A 20297-nucleotide genomic window follows, 5' to 3' on the forward strand; every position below is an offset into this window, starting at 1 on the left:
CTGATTGTGCTTTTTTCTCATGTATACCTTTTCTATTAATTCTATTTATTTGTTTTTATAATGAATTGTATTTGAGGTACATTATAAATATGAAGTAGAAGGATAGAAGTCATCAGCTTTTGTCAGATACAATGGGTTGGCAAGAAGCACGTGTAGAGAAGTGTCTCGTAATTTAGCATATGTTACTTTAATTTAGAAATTATCATTTTTGTTGTGAGGCTGCTGGATTGGCCTTTGTCCAATAAATGTTTCCTGTAGCCATGGAAGATGTTAATTTAATGTGTTTTCACATTAAAACGGTGTACCTGTTGAGTATTGCTAAACAGAGAGAAAAACAACTGATTTGCTTCTTAATGAGGCAGTAATAATGTGCTAGCATTTCAGTCTGTTTACTTTTCAGTCAGACAAGGTTTCTGGTTGAGCATGTATCTCAGAAGATCTATTCCGTAAACAAGCCTTTTAAAGTCTATGCTAGTAAAAGACATTTTTATAAACTACATCAGTGAAAACTCTGTGAAAAATGTATGAATAGGAGCATTTACGTGACAACCTTTAAAATAATAGCTCTAGGGTATTTGGAATATACAACAGAAAGTTAAATGATATTTGGGCCAAACTGTTCTCTTTTTTTTTTTTTTCCTGGCAATTCAGATGCTAATTCCTTTAAGAATAAGAACAGGTACATTATATGCACTTTTTCCTTCTGTTTCTCTTATTCGCACCATGAGAAGAAGTAAAACAATGGAAGTGCCCAGGAGGCTGCCCTCTAACTTTGCTTGCTGGGATCACTTTGATGTGCCAGAGCATGTGTGTTCTGCCTCCCAATTAGAACTTGCAAAACGAGGTTTGTTTGCAGTAACATATCAGAGTATCAGGAAAGGATTACAACTGTGTTCTGGTTCAGTGACCTCCTCCAAAATAGTTAATCTATAAAAGGCTGTGGGTTTGTCTGTTAAGCAAATAGCTACAGGCATTCCTTTCTTTTGTAAATGCCCTTTTGATATATAAGAAACCATTTTCCAGGTATTTCTAGAGGACTCGATTTCTGTCATTTGTTTGTACAAGTTTTTTCTGCAGTTAGGATTGGAACGTTTTTGTATGCGCTTCAGACAAATGATTTTATTGTAAAGCTTTAGGTTGGAAAAACAGGAAGTATACATTGATAGTTTTTAGTTCTGTTTCTAAATATGTGAGGAATTGCAGCGTCAGAACAGAGTGAGCAGTAACTACTATTTCTGAATCTTAAACCTCACATAGCCCAGGCTGTTTTCCAGCTGCGTTGGCATTAAGTGTCTGGTGAAAGGTGAAGCTAACTTTGTTGATCTAGTCTCACCCATTGCTTTCCTAAAACAAGTTAGCGCTCATTTTAGACAAAGAACTGCTCTTTGTTTAAAAATAACTTGAAGTTGCCAGTCCTTTCAGAGAATGTAATTATTTCCTCTGGGGAAAAAAGAGTAACATGCCGTATCTACTCAAGGAAAGCGTTTAAGATGCCCTTTCCTGCGTTTTTTGTCCTGCAATAATCTGCTTTTTTTAGGAAGAACATTTTGCTATCAACAGTTTTCTCTGGTGGAGCCTGGTGAAAATAACCTCAGTCTGTATTGTCTTGTGATACGCTCCCGGTAAATATGTGTAATACGTCAAGTATATTTGTCCCTTTCTCCCAGAGAGTTTAATAAAGGAAATTATTTTGATTAATAGCTTTTAGATTTAACAAACAACACTGTTTTGGGTTATACATCCATCTGGTCCAGTTTCCAAATTGTCAGCTTGATGATGTATGTGAATGTATACAGCAGAAACAGATGACTGGAGGGACTTGTGAAATCCTGCAGAGAATTAAGTTGGCAGATTGCAATTTTATAGAACTTGTAAACCCGCCCAGGACTTACCTCTTACAGGACACAGGAGTTCTCATGAATCAAGGTTCAGGCTTATTCCATGTTCCTTTTGAATATACATCTTCATTATCCTCAGGTTGCCTAGGTTCAAAGTGAAGAGTAGAGGTTTGCTCTTCATTTGTTTAGCGCTGCTAAGCAGGATTTAGCCAGACTATCTGTATTTATCTGATTAGGCTCCAGCCTAATGGTCAGGTGCTTCTGAGTTGGATTGCATGAGAGTAGGATACAGTATAATAAGTGTAACGTAGGAGTGTGGTGGTTGTTTTCTTCCTTGATGACTTGTATATTATGCACCAGTGGGATGGAAGCTAATGAAGTAGAGCCTACTTGTGCTTAATTCAGTGTTGTGGTGATACAACACAGAGGTGTCTTTTTATTTTCTAGTCAGATGAATTGTACTAAAATATAATGATTACACAAATTACTCCCAAAGGATAATAATTCTTCGAGTTTATATTCCTTAACCTTTTGTAACTTTAAAAAGCTCCTCCTTTTTAGGTTAGAGGACTTTTTTTGTCTGTTCTGTGATTTTGACAGAATACATTGTGTAATTATTACTTCTGTCCTGAGAAATCTACCCATACTAGAAGGAAAACAATTTTCCATTCTATTTCAGTACATAATTATACATTCTATATATATAAACGCTTCTGATAATGGGTTTTAACCAATATTTTATTGATTTGCTGTTGTTACATGCAGAGTAATAGCTTTCAGTTCTTTGGAATTTCCTAATTTTGACATACTTAATGTCTTCTTTACAAATGGCACAAATAAATAATGAATATTAGTAACACTGTGAGCTGTATATCCCTTCAAGATGTTTGGGTGCATTACTACTAGTTCTTAGAATGATTTTTAACTGAGTGTTTCTTTTAATACAATTCATAGTGCAGTGAATGCAATCTTTGAAGTTGATTTATTATCAAAATTTTACCTCTACATCCTTTAAAATTTTAAGCACATTAACTGTAGTATGTCTGCAAATAGTAAAGTGATGATCAACTATGCTTTATTTTTTTTTTGTCACCTAGTAGCATGTTTAGATAGAGGTACTGTGTGCTCAGTATAGGAATATGGTACCTCAGTAAAAATATTCTTAAGGTTCATTGCTCCTGCATACTATAAGATACACAGAGTTAATATAATAGTTGTGTACACAGAGCAGTCTGCTTATAATAGCTTCAGACCTTGGCATTAAAAACAAAACAAAAAAAACCCCAAAAGACAAAACAAAAAACCCCAAACAAAAATATCCCACACCCGAAAGAACAAAAGAAGAAGAAAACCTCTCAAACCTCAATAAAGTTACGACGTTATTTTCAAAACACTATTTAAGTTCCCTCTCTGCCTAACTGGCGTTTAACCCTGTCTGGCTTAGAAATAAATCTTTTATTTTTCTTTTACATATCCTTTTGATGTATGTCATCCATCAATGTTAGCAAGAACAGTAAATGCATTGATCTATTGCTACACTTGGCAAGTTAAATAACACTTTATGTAAGAAGTATTGATTTATAAAATCCTGTACATGTAATTAACATTAGAACTGTCAAAAGTTGAAAACAGTATTAACTTGCTGCTTATTTATAACCCAAAGAAAATTAAATAAAACATCCAGATTAATAAACTAACTCCCTTTTTTGCCTTCAGATATGTCAAGCTAAGTCATGTTTTCAAGAACAGTGATATGTTTCTTCCAATTCTGACAAGAAGAAATTATGTGTTTCATCAGTATTGTTGGAATTAATTCTGTAGTCTCCCGATATGTGTATTATGCCCGAGGTGGTGAAAGAATTCCACTTGGATAGTTCTGAAAGGGTTTAGTGTAAAAGATGCAGAAATAAGTGACCATATTAGGGAAAATTAAGGTGGCCGATTTGTGTCAGGTTTTCAAAGAGCCTTTGATCTGGCCCTCAATTAGTGCCTGCTCTTATGCATGGAGGTATGCAAAGGTGTATCTCCTGTTTGCACATACGGTGTATTATCCAGTTGTCTACACAAATTATGTGATGAGATACTTTGAGAGCTCTGCAAGGATCACTTTGTGCTTCTGTTTCTGACTCAAGCACTAACCAGGTGCCTGTTCCAGAGTTTGCTTAAGATGATGGGAATATTTCAGTTGAGTTCTGTGAACTTCGAGCTGTGCTTTGATTGCATTTTTGTCCTAATTCAGCATCACGTAAGGATATGAACAATCCCATCTCTGTTCAGTATAGTGTATGATCATGTGCTTACCACCCTTGAACTCAGTAGCACCATTGAGATCCTTTGAATTGAGTTTGTTGAGGCAGGCCTTATCCAATTTATAAACCTATTTACATATTTCAAGTTTCAAGTAAGCAGTGGGTGTTGTTTTTTGACAAAGGTTTGTGCATGAATCATTTCCCCTTCAGTCCCCTTCATCAAAAGAGATGTGTGTTTATATCTTCTATGGCTATTCATAGCTTCTGTACTGTTTAGAAATAATTCTCTCCTTGAAATAATAAATAGGTGGCCTTACATGGCTTTCAAGTCTGGCGGTGCCTTTGCTGTGCCATTGTTTCCTCCTGCTGCGCTTTTGTTTCTGTTCTGGTACTTCCAGACACTCATCAGCTGTTTACCTTTTGATATAATTTATCTTCTACAAAATAACCAACCGAGAATGCCTCTTATACCAAGGATGAACTTGTGGAAAGCACATTTATGTTTTTCTCTTCTCTGTTCTGTTAAATGTTCTGTAGGGTTTCATCCTACCTTCATCCTGGTGTCAGTTGGAATATTTAGTGGATATATATAGATGGATAGATATTGGTGTGATCAGACTGGCCCTACAGTAGTTGGAGATTGTAGATTATGTAGTAGCAACAGTAGCTTCCTTTGCAGTTAAAATAATGAAGGAAATCCTGCTATATTTAGATTCTCTTTCTGTAAGGCAGTTTTGCCTTCCACCTGCTGTGTGCCGAGATTTAAACAGTAATAACTTATTTCTTTGAGAGCTCCACAATCTTTGTAAACATCACTAGATACGAAGACAATATAAAAAGCGTGGAGGTTATGCTTTGATACCAAATTCAGTTCAGAGAGGTTGTACGTTTCTGTGGAGGTTTTCTTTTGGTCTTGATAGTTAATGGGTTCTCTTTTATTTGCCCGCTTTGTACACTATCATTCCTTTTTCTCTCAGTACATTTGTAACTTTCTTTAAGATATCCTTATGAATCTTTTCAAAAATAATTCTGCAGTCTTTTTCAAGGATGAACTACACTAACCATAACTTAAGAACATCATCTGTTGCTTCTTAGTTTTTTAATCTTACAGCAGATATTCCATGGATTCATGAAATTATGAATTGTGATTGCCTTCTGATGTACACCAAACCAATTTTTTTTTGCCCTGACTCAACTGAAGTATTACAGGAGGTCAGAAAGTGAAACTAAGACGTGAGGTGTAGAAATTAAACGCAAAAAGGAAACCTTAGTGGGACTTTAGGTTAATACATCAGGAGCTGCTTGAGGCTCAGTTAAAATGATATCAGCTCTTTTTTTTTTTTTTTTTTTTTTCCCTTGGCTGCTCTGCTAAAGAAATCAATTTTAAGAAAAGAATGACACAATTGCATGTGGGAAAATCTTTCTTAGTGTATTTGGGGATAACCATGAGAGTTTTATGTTGAATTTTAAATGGAGTGATGTTACTGACCACTGTCTTTTTTTTTTCTGTCAGAATCCAGGTCCTGTAATAACTCTCTTGTGCTTCTGTGGGCCCTCCTCCTTTCAGCTCTGTTTTGAGTGTTTCTAATAAAACTCAAGAAATCTTCTCAAAAGGGAATTCTTCTTCAAGAAGTGATCCTGTAGTGGTTGAAAGGGTGGTCTTTGAATAGATGACAGTGTGTTAGGGAGTAGATTTGATGAATGCAAAGAATAGGTTATGTTTAAAGACTTTTAAGCAACTGCTGATAGTAAGATTTTCTTTTTTATCATAAAAACTGCTCTAGCTTTTTTTTGTTGTCTTGTCTCAGCATAGCATAGAAATATGTTTTTGTGGTTCATCTAAAGCTGTTTGTAGGGAAAATGAAGAAGGCTGAGAGATGTAACAGGAAATATTTGTGCCTTAAAACAAGGTAGAAAGGTTGGAAATATTAAAACAGTTTTCCTGTAGCAAGTCATTTCATGGTGTGTATCTTAGAATTGTAGAAGTTTCTAAGGGAATGAATTGTGATGTTTGTTCTTTTAAACAATACTATGTATTAGTCAAGATTTAGGAAAAACATTTGACCTGTTTGCATCAAGAAGTGAGGAGCTTAGAACCTGCAGTGGAATCTGCAGTGCTACTTAGGTAATTCTGAAATAGAGAACTGATGCTTCAATTAGGAAAAAAAAAAGAATTTTTAATTAAATCTACTTAACTATCAGTGTGAAACACTCATTCTTGCCACTTGGGACTCCTATTCTATTGAATTGTTGAAAGCTAATCATAACTATACATTACAGAATGTTTAGTTTTCCTCTTGGGATAGCGTGCAACAGGTATGCAATCTGAAGTTCAATATTTCTTCCATGCAAATCAAATATATGATTGGCAATTACCCAATAACTAACTTGCCAATTAGTTATTTGACCTATTCAAGGCAAAAAAAGTTACCCATTGCAATCTTGTCTCCCAGTGACTGTGCATTTAAAAGAAATAAATGTCACTTATTCTAGAAATATGTAGGTTTTCTCACAGAACTTGCTGAGTCCTAAAACAATTTAATTTCATCCCCAATTAAACCTTTAAAAGCACTATCCATCACCCTCAGCTGATACTGTATTTGCATTTAGAGATTATAGTAGAGATCCAACAAGCAGGTTATCTTTCTTATCTATAGGAGGACAAAAATGGGTAGTGTGGGCTCATTTACTTGACTTATGAAATTGAGGAAGAAAGACTGATTTAAATACAGTTGCTTCAGTATTATTCCAATATAAAATCAGACATGGTCTTTGATGAAAGTTCAGGAAATCCACTTTAAGGGAATGCTTTATACCATTGTACAAAAAATCTTAACTATGGCAGTATATTTGAAAAATAACCTGATATTTTAATGAAATATTCACTATGATGCATCAGTCCTTTCAAATCCAGGCTTAGAATGAGGTAGTAAAATGCAATTTAAACTTAATTGTTGTACTTGGTGATTTATGTCACACTTCCAACCAAGAAAATTTGAATCTCAAATATCCAATATTTTGGGTAGAATAGTCTTCCTGCAAATCAATACAGTTAAAGTGACTGAATGCTCTAATGCATGTTTGACATTGTTGACAGTTTATGAATAGATCACATACTAACTTTCACAGCATCTCACCAATGCATTTTAGAAGGTTTGAATTCAAAAGAAGATTGATTCCAATATATCTGAGTTCAATCTGACTTCTTGGTACGTTTCCCAAGATTTACTATGTAATCATGCGAAATTTTTGTGCCATATAAGCTATTGAAGTTCATTTCCATGAGAGAATACAACTTGCATCCAGAGCTAGCACATGTATGCGTGCATGTCAGGAACTAAGACAATAAGAGTAAAAGGTCCTTTTGAAAAGGAAAAAGAGAAAAATTTTTTCCATATCCAAGTTGGGAATAAGAAGTAAATGGTCCTGATTCCCCGGAAGGTTGCAGTTATCAGCTGTCGATCAGTACAGAGCAGCTCGTATTCAACTGTATGTGCTCTGAAGCATCAGCTTGTGAATATCACAGCTGGACTTTAATCTGTTCCTGATGGGATTCTGCTGTCCATGGTCATACCTACTTTCTTTGGATTACTGAAAAAATTCTTCCTGTCGTTAGTTTGGGTTTCCTGACTCTAGTTTCCTTTTTAATATAACTATACTTTTGTATTATGCATTCAGTTCCCTAGATGGATCTTTTAAAATACTCTATGGCAGTTATCATTAACCTACCTGAAGATGGCTCACATCCCTTTTCCTTGCAAACAGTGAGAGCAAAAGCATTTCTATATTGTTGCTCTTCTTTTCAGCTGATCGTTCCGCCTTTGTATGTAGTTTATTTATCTAGTCTCATTTTCCTGGAAAATTCCTCGGAGATATTCTGTTCTTTATTTTTCTATGTCAGTTGGTTGTAGCTTTAGACATGCACATGAAGAAAGGGTGATGTGCATCATGCTTTGACTAGGGACTAATGAGCTAAAATCAATGTAGGTGTGTTTTTTAATAAACCTATCGTACTTTTGTTTGGGTTTCTTGAAAAATGTATCTCAGTCAAAAATTTATTTTCAGTATCTTATCTGTTGGGTGAACTGAGAGATAGCTGCTCAAATGATATTTGTTAGTGATTGAGCGATATTTGCTCTGACTTGCTGATTTATGAACAGGTTAATCTACTTTTAATATTCAATATTGGCTCACCTAAAAAAGACTTAAAAGTAGAGATACATAACAGACAAATAGCAATGGCAGTGGGGATGTCTTAACCTGTTCTCTGCACTCACTACATTATTCTTCCTCTGAGTGTGTTCAGGACTACAGTTACTGATTTTCTCAAGATATGAGCATGAGATTTTACCTGTAACTGTTGATATCCAACATTTCTGGAGAAAAAAAAGCTGAGATATTGACAGGGTAGTTGCAGTGCTTTTTACTGATGAAGGTGATGTGGTACTTCTCTGGAGTATGGTAACTTTCCTTCTCTCAGTAGGATAGAGGTGTTCAATATCAAATTACATCTTTAATTAAAATATATGAATTCCCGAGGGATAGGACTGCAAGGCTGCTTTCAAGATCTTGTAGCACCCTTTAGTAACTGAAAGATCTATTTAATCTGACTTTGCTTTATATGTTTTGCAAATGTAAGCTGCTAGAGGGCTAAGAATCATTGCCCAGACTTTCTTAATATGTTTATTAGAGGGTATGTTTGAGGTCCCTGAGATGGTACTCTCCTCAGTTTCTGAAGTCATGTTCACTCATGCTATCCTTGTGAGATCAGGTTCCCTTGGTTAACTAATGAGTAGTAACTCTTGGAATTTTTGTTTCCATTCCATTCGGTACAAAGCTGTACAGTCAGCCTGCCTTCTGCTCTTACAGATTGTATTTGTAAGTTCATGCCTGAACATGATTTTCAGGGAGAGTAGGGTATGAGCGAGTTCTCAGCTTTTCTGTGATGCATCTCGTCTGCTAGGGCTGGGGAGAAGCCCAAGTAGATAACAGTTACATACAGCACCATTTTTGTATTTAAATGTCAGCATTAATCCAAACAAAAGTGTATAGGTGTTGTTGAATTAGGTCCTGAAACTATATTTTGAGATAAAATCCATCTAAGTTTTGCATGTACCAAGGAAAGAAAATAGTCTAACCTGGCAGTATAATGGAACTCTTGCAGTTTAATGATGCACAAAAGCAAGGCAGACATGTTTTGGAACAAATTTCCAGATAATTTTGGCAGATTCAATACTATTTCTTCTAAAGATTTACATAAAAATAAATTTGCATCATCCTTTTAAGGATACTAGTCAGGATGTTAGCGAGTTTGGTAAGCAGACTTAATGAAAATTTGTAGAAGCCATGTATATGTGCCAACAGATTGGCACCTTATCCTTTCAACTCCTCCTTGCAACTCAGATAATTTTAAAATTATTATTATTTTTATTTTTAAATCAGCGTAGCTGAAGAGCCAGAGGGGTTGAAAGTATTAACACATTTAGCATTTAGAAGAAAGGAACAGTGTATAGCATGAATGCTTACTTTTTTTTTTGTAGGCAGAAAACTATTTTAGCTAAGAACATTAATTCCAGTATTATATTATTCCTGTTTCTAGGACTCAGGCTTTTTATTAGCTTTTTGCTCCATCCTTCAAGAGGATAAAAACTGATATGCTCTCATGGCTTCTAAACCCTTGATTGGCCAAGGTTAGCCTTATGGTGAGCTCTATTTAATTAATAAAGTATAAGTATCTCATACCTATTAAGTGACCCCCTTGTATCTTCCATCCCTTTGCCAGTTACTCCTTTACCAAATTTTCTTTCTGAGATGGCTTTCATTTTTCCTGCCAGTTTTCCTGTTGGATGCTCTATAACAACCAAACTTGTCCTTGTAGGTCCATGTTAAAATTCTACTTTCCATTACAGCTTAGAGATGTGAAGCTTAGGGTGCAGCATCATTTTGATCATGTGTCTGAGGTGTGAGCAGCCCTGTACCACAGAAATGTCAGTCATCAAAGCTTTACTGCTACCTCTCTTCATGGAATCTTTGCTCAGTATTTTATTTTCATTTCTGCTTTCAGTGAATATTTAGTGAGCTCTGATTACATAATTGAATTTGATAAACTGATGGTATGTGATTGATGAGAAAGTCAGGAATAAAAGATTAGAAGATAAAATTACTTCAAGGGTTTAAGTAAATCTTCCAGAGAGCTGGGGTAATTTATAAAGCATGCTACATTCTTTATAAAAATATTCCCGTAGGTCTATTAAATTTTAGTTTCTACGAGAATTGGATTGAGTTTTGAGAATCATTTTTATGTAATACCAGCTTGATTGTGATACTTTAAATGGAAGATAGCTCTGAGTGGGTTGCAGCATCGCTGGGTTTGGAATATTTGAGTAGGAAATGTAGGGCTGAATGACAGACTCATGGGCAGCAGTCTTTGTCTTTCAAATAAATCATTTTTTCTTGGAAAGATGTAAATTAGGAGGAATAAGTGGATAATTTAGAGTGAAATAATGAAGGAGGTGATGCTGCTTGAGTCTTGAAATTACTGAAAAACAGGATCAACAAATTACTGAGGTAGAGGTTTATAGTGCAGATATCAGTTTCATTGTAATCTCTCTGACAGACTCAACTTTCTTCGGGAAGGAATAGTTTAACAGGCTCATTTCACGAGCCTCTATATACTAGCAGGTAGATGTCATTGTTTTCAGGGGACTCGTCACTAATCATTTCAATTCACCAATTGGACTCTGTTACAACCCCTTCCCCTAAATACCAGCACAACTCCCTGCCACTGCCTTTTCGTCTCCAGAGGAAGCCTGACACTTTAACCTTGCAAGGGTAGTATGTCTCTCATAACTCCTTTGGGAGACTCCTCAAAATAAATGTGAAGCCTGTGAAAGGATTTAACATTTCCTCACTTGTTTAGAAATATCTTTGTAAAAAATTGCTTTTTGCTCTGGGTAAAATAACTGTATTTCACACTAACACCATCTAACTCTGACGTAAATTTTTCTTTACAAAGTTTTAAAATACTCATTGATTTTACTAGTTAGGAGAAAATAGGAATTGAGATAAGACTTCTTCACAATATTGCAGTCATTAAAACAAAAAAAAAGATGCTTTGCAGAATATGATCTCCGTCATGTAATAGAGTGGACAAGTGCAAAAAACATCTTTGGTTTGCTGGGACTGTCTGCTAGTTTGGAACTGTTCCCATTTTCTCATATGTTAAATTGTCGTAGCTTCCTGTATATCCAATTTAAAGAAAATATTACTGATCTGCACGAGCCATTAATCAATCTGTTTGAAAAACAAATTGTTTAAAAAGCTACAAAACAGAAAAGGGTCTTACATGAAAATACATTTTTAATTCAGTATGTTAGGCCAGATTTTGTGGAATAGTTTATAAGTATTGCTTGAAGATGATGTGCTTTTTTTTTTCTGCAGAAATAACTGTATCTTTCTGAAGTTAAATTCTAAAAGCTAGGGAGACAATTTGTCAATACAACTCATCAAACGTGTATGCAGCTACGTTCAACTTTATAGCCAATTGTAGCAGATAGTTTGGCAGCAGTCAACCTGCGACTCCTTGACCACGCTCAGCTGAAGCGCAGCTGCTACCCTGGGACTCTGTGACTAGGCAGAGAATGAGTCTGTGTTGCCTGTGGTCTGCGAAGTAATAAAAATTCCCTGGTAAGAGGCAAAGTGAAAGATAAGGGCTCAGAGAGGCTGCCGTGGCCAGGCCGAGCTGCACACCCACTGCCGTCCCCACCTTCAGTGGAACACTGGGGCACCTTGAAGGCCACCGACACCCCTTGCCTTGAGCTTCTCCTTTCCTAATGTGCGTGGTTGCCGTCTTGTGGCTATCAGCTGTTAAAGATTGTAGTATGTGACCTGTGGATTCAAATGTTTCAGACAGCCTTGAATAGTACATGAGCTCACTTCCCCATAAACTGTAAAAGATAGCTTCAACTTTTAAATAACAAGTATAAAAATACCTGAGCTTTATCTAAAGCAAGTTTTAAAAGAAAGATTAACAATTTAACTGAATTGTTAGTTGCACTGGAACAACATCTATGTATCTCTTTTTTTTTTGTATTTTATATATAAAAAACATGCACACACTCTGCACTCCTAAAAAGCAGTAATGTCTGCCTATTAAATATTATTCCATATTTTGTACTAAATCTCTGACTTTGATTGTAACTTGTATATTTTATATATATGCGTAAACATGTTAATTTTGATTATAGAAGGTATTTGTAAGCTTCTAAGATTAAGTCTGTGGTTCCTACATAGTTACAAGTAGAAATTTGATGTGTAAAGTGTGAAAACCTTCATCTTCCTGAGGTGACAAGAGCTGGGTCTCCAGCAGGTGTGGACTTGTAATAAATTCTGCATTGAGTGGAGCTTTGGCAATTTACCAGTCAAGACTTTTGCTGCTTGGAGTATTCTGAGCATTTGTGATCCATGGGAGGACAAGAGTTTGAGAGTACCTGTGGCCCTTGAACATTATTGAAGTACCCTAATTCAAAATCTGTTAGTGGTTTCAGGTAATGTAATTTAACACATTTTGGTTGGCAATAACGTTGAAAAACACATTAATCTTGCGGTTTTGTGAGAAGTTTTTTTCGAAAGTCTTTTTTTCTATCAAAATTTTTCATTTACCCTGAGACTTCTCCTGCTGTGATAATCATTTCTATCCAAGATTACTCTTCTGGTTTCTATTCAAGAAATAAAAAAAAGCTTTGAGCGGATTTAATCCTCACAGAGGAGAGGGAAAAAATAAAAGCCAATGGGGCTGTTCACTGCCTGCCACAGTAGACAATGCTGAAATTCTTGTATGTATAAACAATAAACATGGACAAAAGCTTGTCTGAGTGGGCACTTCTCTTCTAAACAAGTACCAAGGATGAAGGTTATCAAGATCTTGTGAATTTAGCCGCTATAGATAAAGCTTAGTTATGAATATAACAGTGTAACCCTTAACCACTGAATCATGTTGTCCCTTGTTTTACGATGGCCATTTTGAGAAGAAATGAGCTAAATATCGGTGGCTTATACTATACTTGCTTAAATAGCTTACAAAACCATTTTCTCTCTGTATTTCAGGTGATGTTGCACCATACTTCAAGACTGAACCAGGCTTGCCCCAGATACACTTGGAAGGAAATCGACTCGTACTTACATGCCTTGCGGAAGGCAGCTGGCCCTTGGAATTTAAGTGGTTGCGCAATGACAGTGAAATAACCACCTACTCCAGTGAATATAAGTAAGTAAAAGCTATATAATACCCTTCTCTAAATGTAATTGCAAAAAAACCCCAAACACCCCCCAATACCTCAAACCCATTTTGTAGATATTGATAAATTGTTTTTCATCATGAAAGACGACTGTTTTTTTGTAAACAAATAAGATCTCTATGAGAGAAGCTACTTTGCTAAAAATGATATTTCACACTTCAAAACAAGGCTCCTAACATAGAATTTTTAAGTACTAAAAATGCTTTTTGCTGGAGATGTAACCTTACATGTATTCGTAATAAATAGCAGGCATATTCCTTAGCTAAATGTTCCATATCATGTGCTACTCATTGTTGAACAAAGCTAAGCTCAATGGGACTGTTCTTTTCAATAAGATCTAGGAGAATGTGGCCTACCTGAAATTGTATATGAAACGTTCGGTTTCACTTCTGAGAATGTGAAAATTAATCTTATAATTTAACAAAATGTTCTTCCATGATTATGAGCTTTGCTCCCAGGACCTCACTGCCTCCCTCCCCATTCTGCAGGACATCCCATCAAGCAAGAGTGAAACCATTCTGTGGGTAATCAGAGCTGCATTTTTGCTGATGGGCAGCAGATGGCTGGCCAAATATCAAAGTGTAAAATGGCCAAGTTTTGTCTGCTTTTCTTTAAAGGGAGCATTAACTGGGTCTCGCCTATGCAATTGGCGATTTCTATAACCTTATAGAAACTTAATATTTATGCAACTTATTTGTTGCTTTCAAATTTTGTTTAAATTACATAGTGAATTCAGAAATTATAAGGGATGGGTACGTGACAGACAGAGCCCTTGTGTAACACCTCTATCTTTAGCAAACCAAGCTACATACTGTACATTTGTAATTACATTGCTTAAGGTAGGGAAAAGTTGTGCTCTGTCACTATAGACTGAAATTACCTTATAAATTAGTATAAAAAGGCAGATAAGGATATAAAGTTCTATATTGTTACACAAGGTAGTTCATAATTACTTTTCTCAAAGATTTTCAAAATTGCAACCTAACATTAGTTCTATTCTTGATATTATTTATGTGTACGGAGCAGTAGGGAAAAAAGTCCCTTAAATAACATTTTAAAACTTTTTTTGGGTCATTTAGCACATAAAGTATTTAGCAACTCTGTTTCCAACCATAGTTCTATGTCAGCTTTCCTAGAAATTAAAGACTTCTGATTTAGATGAGACCACTTAGTCCTGAGTAATTGCATCTATTAATGGTTGCTGTTTTCAAGTCTTGAGATACGCTGATACCTCAAAATGAGCCATACACACATATGGAAGAGATTTGTGAATACTTTCTAGAAAATAAAAAAAATCTCTAATGGCACAATTAATCACAGAAGGTTTGAGCGTCACTTTGTGTAAATGCCACTTGTTTTGATCAACAACAGTGGAGTCTGTTGTCGTTTCTTGGTAGCAGGAGCTGACAACAGCTCTTAACCACATAAGGTGCTGAGAAAGTAAAACAAAGAACTGGTGTGGGAGGACAAAACACATGAACATGGAATCAACAAAGGGCAAAGGTTAGAATTCAAGCTTTGTAGATGTGCTAGTCACTGGGAGAGTTACATTTCATGATATTAGGAGAAACCTGAGTAAGAACGTCTGACGTTTTGGAACTAAGATAAGAATGCCATGGTATTTCTTAAATAAGTGCACATCCTAATACAAAATTACAATTTTACTGTATATTGCATAATAAGTTAGAATCAGTGTATTGGAACACCTTTCCCAAGCTGTATGTATACATATCTGTACACAGTATCTTGTTATCATTGGACTCAATTTAGTCTAGTGAACATCAGGTCATGACACCAGCTTCATTTATTAATTTTGCATTTTTTATATTGTTCTTGTTTCTATTTCTCATTAAAACATCTGCTGCAGAGGTGATTAAGAAGATAGGAAACTACTGCCTTATAATAATAAAATGACATTGATAGAAAATACTAATTGAGAAATTGCAGCCCTACTACTACTGCTATACCACAGTCAGAGATAAGCCAAACAGGATTTTCATTCTATAGAAATGCAAAAATTTAAGCTTCCAAAAAGGATTATATAGCATAGGTGCATTAGGATGAATGAAAGCAAGGATAAGATATGCTTAGCCATAAAAATTCCGGTTGCCAAATATAAACTTTGACCCCGCATAATAGTTTGCTCTGCAGTTCTCTTGGGTAAATACTCTGTGTAAATGCATGAATCTTGCCTGTGTAAGTGACTTCTGCTGCAATTTGAATCATCAATCAAAGATTTTTGGTAATTGATATTACTTAGTGTGTCTCAGTTAAAGTAATGTCTATATTGTAACAGGTTGAAAATGTTCAAAGCTTATTATAACGCACCAAGTGAGTAAAGAACTAATTGGAGTCTTTGCATTTTGACATTGGTGACCCTGAATGAACAGCTTTTCTTTGTATAACGATGCTGATTATGTGCACAGCCTGGCTTTTATAGTGACTGTGCATACAGTAGTTTGTATTAAGAATTTATAAAACAATGTTAAAAATTCTTTGTGGTGTGAGATACACGTAATGAAAACAAACCAATATTGCTGACTGCAGTAGCAATTTTGGTTGTGTCTATAAGTTAAGAGTCTTTAAAGTTCAGGCAGTGACTTTTTTCTTTTTTTTTTTTTTCCCTTTGTTTTCTTTTGAATTAAGTTCTGCTCAGTAGGTTTGGGCTGTCTTGGAATTTCCGAGGTAGATGGGATTTTCACTGTAAATTTTAAAAAGATTTTTCTTTTCTTCAGGCAACATATTGAGAATGTTTCCTACTGAAAAAGAAAAGAAAACCAAAGTAGGACACTTTTGATGTAATTGTCCTAGTAGCAGAAAAACTAAGTCTGCATTACTGTCTTAGTACAGATGAATACCAAAGAAAGAAGCCTTTAATTTTGGCTCTATTTAATAGACAAGCAGAGGAATAATTGTTAGCCAAGTACAATTCTAAATCTTTATGGGAGGAAGAAAAGCTTGTTAAGCTATAAACTATTTGGTAAAATGAACTGTAAAAATGAATTGTCAATATTTATTTGTCAGAATCTTTAAGGTTTTTTTTTTTAGTAATAGTGTTTTGCAACAATCATCTGCCTGGCAGAGAAGGAAATTATTCTGTAAGGAACTAGGGAAGCCGTATGTCCTATTGATTTCTACCCCATGCCTTGTATTTTCACCTGTTTTCTCACTCCGTTTCCTATGGCACACTCATCTGGCAAGAGGCAACATGGCCAGCAAGTTATTTGTGTGCTGATTGTTGGGTTTACCGTATCTCCCAAACAGAGCACTGTTTTGAGTCTTCCTTATCTTCCCAGTACAAATGGTCATAATCCCTGGAGAAAATTTGCCGGTTGCTCCAAAGCAGGTCGGGAGGAGTCAGTTTAGGCACACAGGCAGACAGACAACACAATTGCCTACAACTTGTACACTTAGGAAGCCAGGGTCTCATGGGAATCCCAGCAGATTGCTAAAATTTGTCCATGGTGTTGGGTGCTGTTTTAATTCACTGTATTTGGTTGTCTGACCTATTTGCTATAGTGTATTTGATTGTAATTATAATGCAGTGATTATATTCTTAATTTGTCACTTAAACTAGATTTCTTCTACCTCCTTTGTTTTTATGCTGTTTGATCCTGTTCAGATATTAAGCTCTGTGTGTGGGTGTGTATAGTATGTGTGAGTATGAGAAGAGATGCTTTCTTTTAGTGGAATTAAATTTTGAAGATTAAAATTCAGCAGTTTTATTTTTCCTTATCTTTTCATAAGGACTTTCATTAATCCTACCATAATATCTCCAGAAGGTGACCGAGGGAATAAGCGCTTTGATTAATGTTTGTTTAATGCAGGATTATCTATATTATTCATGTGTTTTATTCACATTAAAACTGTGCCTATCAGCTCATTTTCATGTTGAGTAATCAGATATAGTTGAATGAGGAAGGTGAGCATTAGTGGACTGAGTGACTTTGTAAGTATAGTGAAGGACAGAACAAATACAACGTACAGTGCAGTCCAGTATTCTTCTGAGTTACAGTGGTTGCACTGTGTAGTAAACAGCTTTTTTTCATTGGAGAGCTTTGATATTTCTTGCAAGTCTTCCTAATGCCTACACTTGGCTTGTGGTTGTCTCGTGCCACCTTTGAACAAAATACCAGGCGTCTTTGCCTTGTGAATGAGGGTAGATAAAACTGAGGAAAACATTTAAGTCTGTATTTCAAGAGAATTTGTGGAGAACTAATTAGTATTTATCAAATGTAGATCTGAAGACTAAAAGACACTTTGTGTTTCAAGTATTTTTTTTCTTCTATATAGTACAGATAATATTGTAGCTAAAGACTAGAAATTATACGAGAATGGTGTTTGTAAGAAAAAATACAATAAGCATTTAAGTCAATGTGTAAAATATTAGAGAAGAAATAAGAAATGCCACATAAAGTAGCATTGATCTGCCTTTAGGAAGAAGTGCACTATAATTCTGCATTTTGTCTTATAGGTACATCATCCCAACTTTGCAGAGGTCTGATGCTGGCTTTTATCAGTGTGTCGTACGAAACAGGATGGGGGCATTGCTGCAAAGAAGAACTGAAGTTCAAGTGGCATGTATGTTTGAATGGAAGTTATTCTGGCATTCATTGGCTAACTGATTCTTTTTGTGGGTAAAAACCCAACATACCAATAACATTTACTAGTCTGAAAAGTTATTAGATATCTTATTAAATAAATTTTAAAATTATTGCATCACAAGAAGTTTCACACTTAGTCTAGTTATCTTCTGGGAAACAATTCAAAGCAGTGCAACATAAAGTCTTTAGAACAAGCTTGGAGCCGTTCAAAGCCATCAAACCAAAATAATTTGGAGATAGCTGTAGCATGAGAAAACTATTATACCTTTCCCTGAACACACGGGGATTAAGAAAGGCCATATAGCACAAAATAAACAGTCAAAAACCCAACCCAAACCAAAACAAAAAGCCCAGAGGACAGCAGACGATACCTGAAAGAAACCTCTGGAGCTGCATTTACAGGTGTGGTTTCAGGGGACAAAGGCTTTGGTAGCAGTACCAGAGAAACGTACCCATTTTCTCCTCCATCCCACTGATCATTCCCGCTCATGTATTGCAATGTAGCACACTTTAAGCTCAGCAGGAAAACTTGTTTGTACAGCTGTGGACTGGGAAACTTCTCCAAAATTTAAAAAAAAAAGCAACAATTATTTTGTAGGGTTTGTCAAAATAGTTCTTTGCCCCCCCGTCTGATTCCCTATGCAGCTGTACAGGCGGTTGTACTGGCATAGTGGAGGAAGCAATTCTTGAGGCAGTACTTGTGGGAACGATAGTGAGAAGGAGGCACGGGAATGCTCTGCCTTGATGCTGCTGCTGCTAAAGAATTTTGTCTCCTGAAAAGACAGCTTTATTCTCTGAATGAGGGAAAGATTTGGAGTGAAGTGTTTTTTTTCTCCAGGCTTTTTTGTGTGTGTGTTTGGTTGTTCGTGAGAGAGAACAAACTGTAATTGTTTACTTTTCTTTGGTTTTAATTTTTTTCCCTATTTAATTTGTGCTTCTTCGTTGCTGAACAAGGCTAAAAAGCTATCTCTTAAGACTTCTCTGTCTGAATTAATCAGTCTATTTATTTATTTTTCACTAATAAAGACATTGAGACAAAATAAAGCAGATCTTATATGACTTGAGAGACCTTTGGTCTTGAACCTATAGTGCCATATATGTCTTCTATAGTGAAACTTGTCAATCAGACTTGCATTTTACTCCTGCGGATTAAAGTGTTCTGCAAGTTTTACATATCCTCTTTCTCCTCTTCCCAGGGTAGCTATTGATACCCTGTGATTGTTTTCTGTGTTTTAACGTTTTGGATCTAAATTAATTATTTAAGCTGTGTGGATATAGTGAAGTACCTGATATTTTACCATGTTTTACTTTTTGGTTATTCTTGGAAACATATCAGAAAGCAACATTCCAAGGGGTTACTAAAATAATCTTATCCAGTCATCAAGAGTTATGGGGAGCTGTATGTTAGAAGTTTAACTCAGAAGGGTTCACTGGAAATGAGATGGTTTTGCCACTGGATAGAGGATGCTTCCCAATACACTTAAACTCAAGATCTCTAGTGAAAAATTGAAAGGCACAATTATAGTGTGCACTGAGAGAGATCTGAGGTATTTTCCATGTCCTAGATCTCTGAAGTGGCAGGGAACTTGTTAAATAATTTTAAAAATGTTCTCAACACGTGCTAATGTATTACTTAACCAAATGGGAGCAGGTATTTGTGAGAAAACTGCTGAGTAAATCTTAATTACAGAATGGGCTTAAAAACTCTTGGATTGTGAAGACTAAAATAATCATATTATGGTGGTGAAGTTAATTAGATCCACCTACGCAGTTTGAAACTTCTTTTCAAGTAGATGATCTGATTACAGTGGTAAGAAATATGGAGCAACAGAGGAAGTACAATGCTGATTATGTCTGAATAAATAACTTGAAAATCACAAAGATGATTAAAGCTTCTTTAAAACACCATGTGTTTTTAATTTCTGCTCTTGTTCTATCTCTTCTCATCTCCTGCCATCCAGAGACCTGATAGTAGTCAGGGAATTCAGTGGCAGAAACTGGAATAGGTCTCTGTGTGTGTCACTTTCTTGGTTTAAAGCAAATTAAAATGCACAGAAGTTCTTTGGAGGATGAACAAGTAGGAGCCTACAGCCCAGTTTATTTTAATGGATAGCAACGTGACACAGAAGGCAAAAGAAAAAGAAGAAGAAAAAGTTCACTGAATTTTTACAAGGACTCCATAGATATGTGAACTTGTCTATGAAATAAAACTTTCAGAGCCAGAGGTTCTGCAACTGTAGTTTTCTTTCTTCCATTACAATATTTGTTAAAAGTTACTCTTTAGTACTACTGATGCCTTTGTAAATGTCA

At 35.6% G+C, this 20297-nt stretch overlaps 1 protein-coding gene across 1 annotated transcript in view; it reads left to right on the forward strand.

The window, feature by feature from the left end:
• Positions 1-20297, forward strand: part of SDK1 (sidekick cell adhesion molecule 1) — a 394034-nt gene that overhangs the window by 88702 nt on the left and 285035 nt on the right. Inside the window, exons 2-3 of the mRNA XM_068422403.1 lie at positions 13193-13352; positions 17858-17964. Coding sequence (XP_068278504.1) covers positions 13193-13352; positions 17858-17964 — 267 coding nt within the window. The remainder of the gene's footprint in view (positions 1-13192; positions 13353-17857; positions 17965-20297) is intronic.

This window comes from Nyctibius grandis, chromosome Z (genome assembly GCF_013368605.1).
Source record: "Nyctibius grandis isolate bNycGra1 chromosome Z, bNycGra1.pri, whole genome shotgun sequence".
Taxonomy (NCBI): Eukaryota; Metazoa; Chordata; class Aves; order Nyctibiiformes; family Nyctibiidae; genus Nyctibius; species Nyctibius grandis.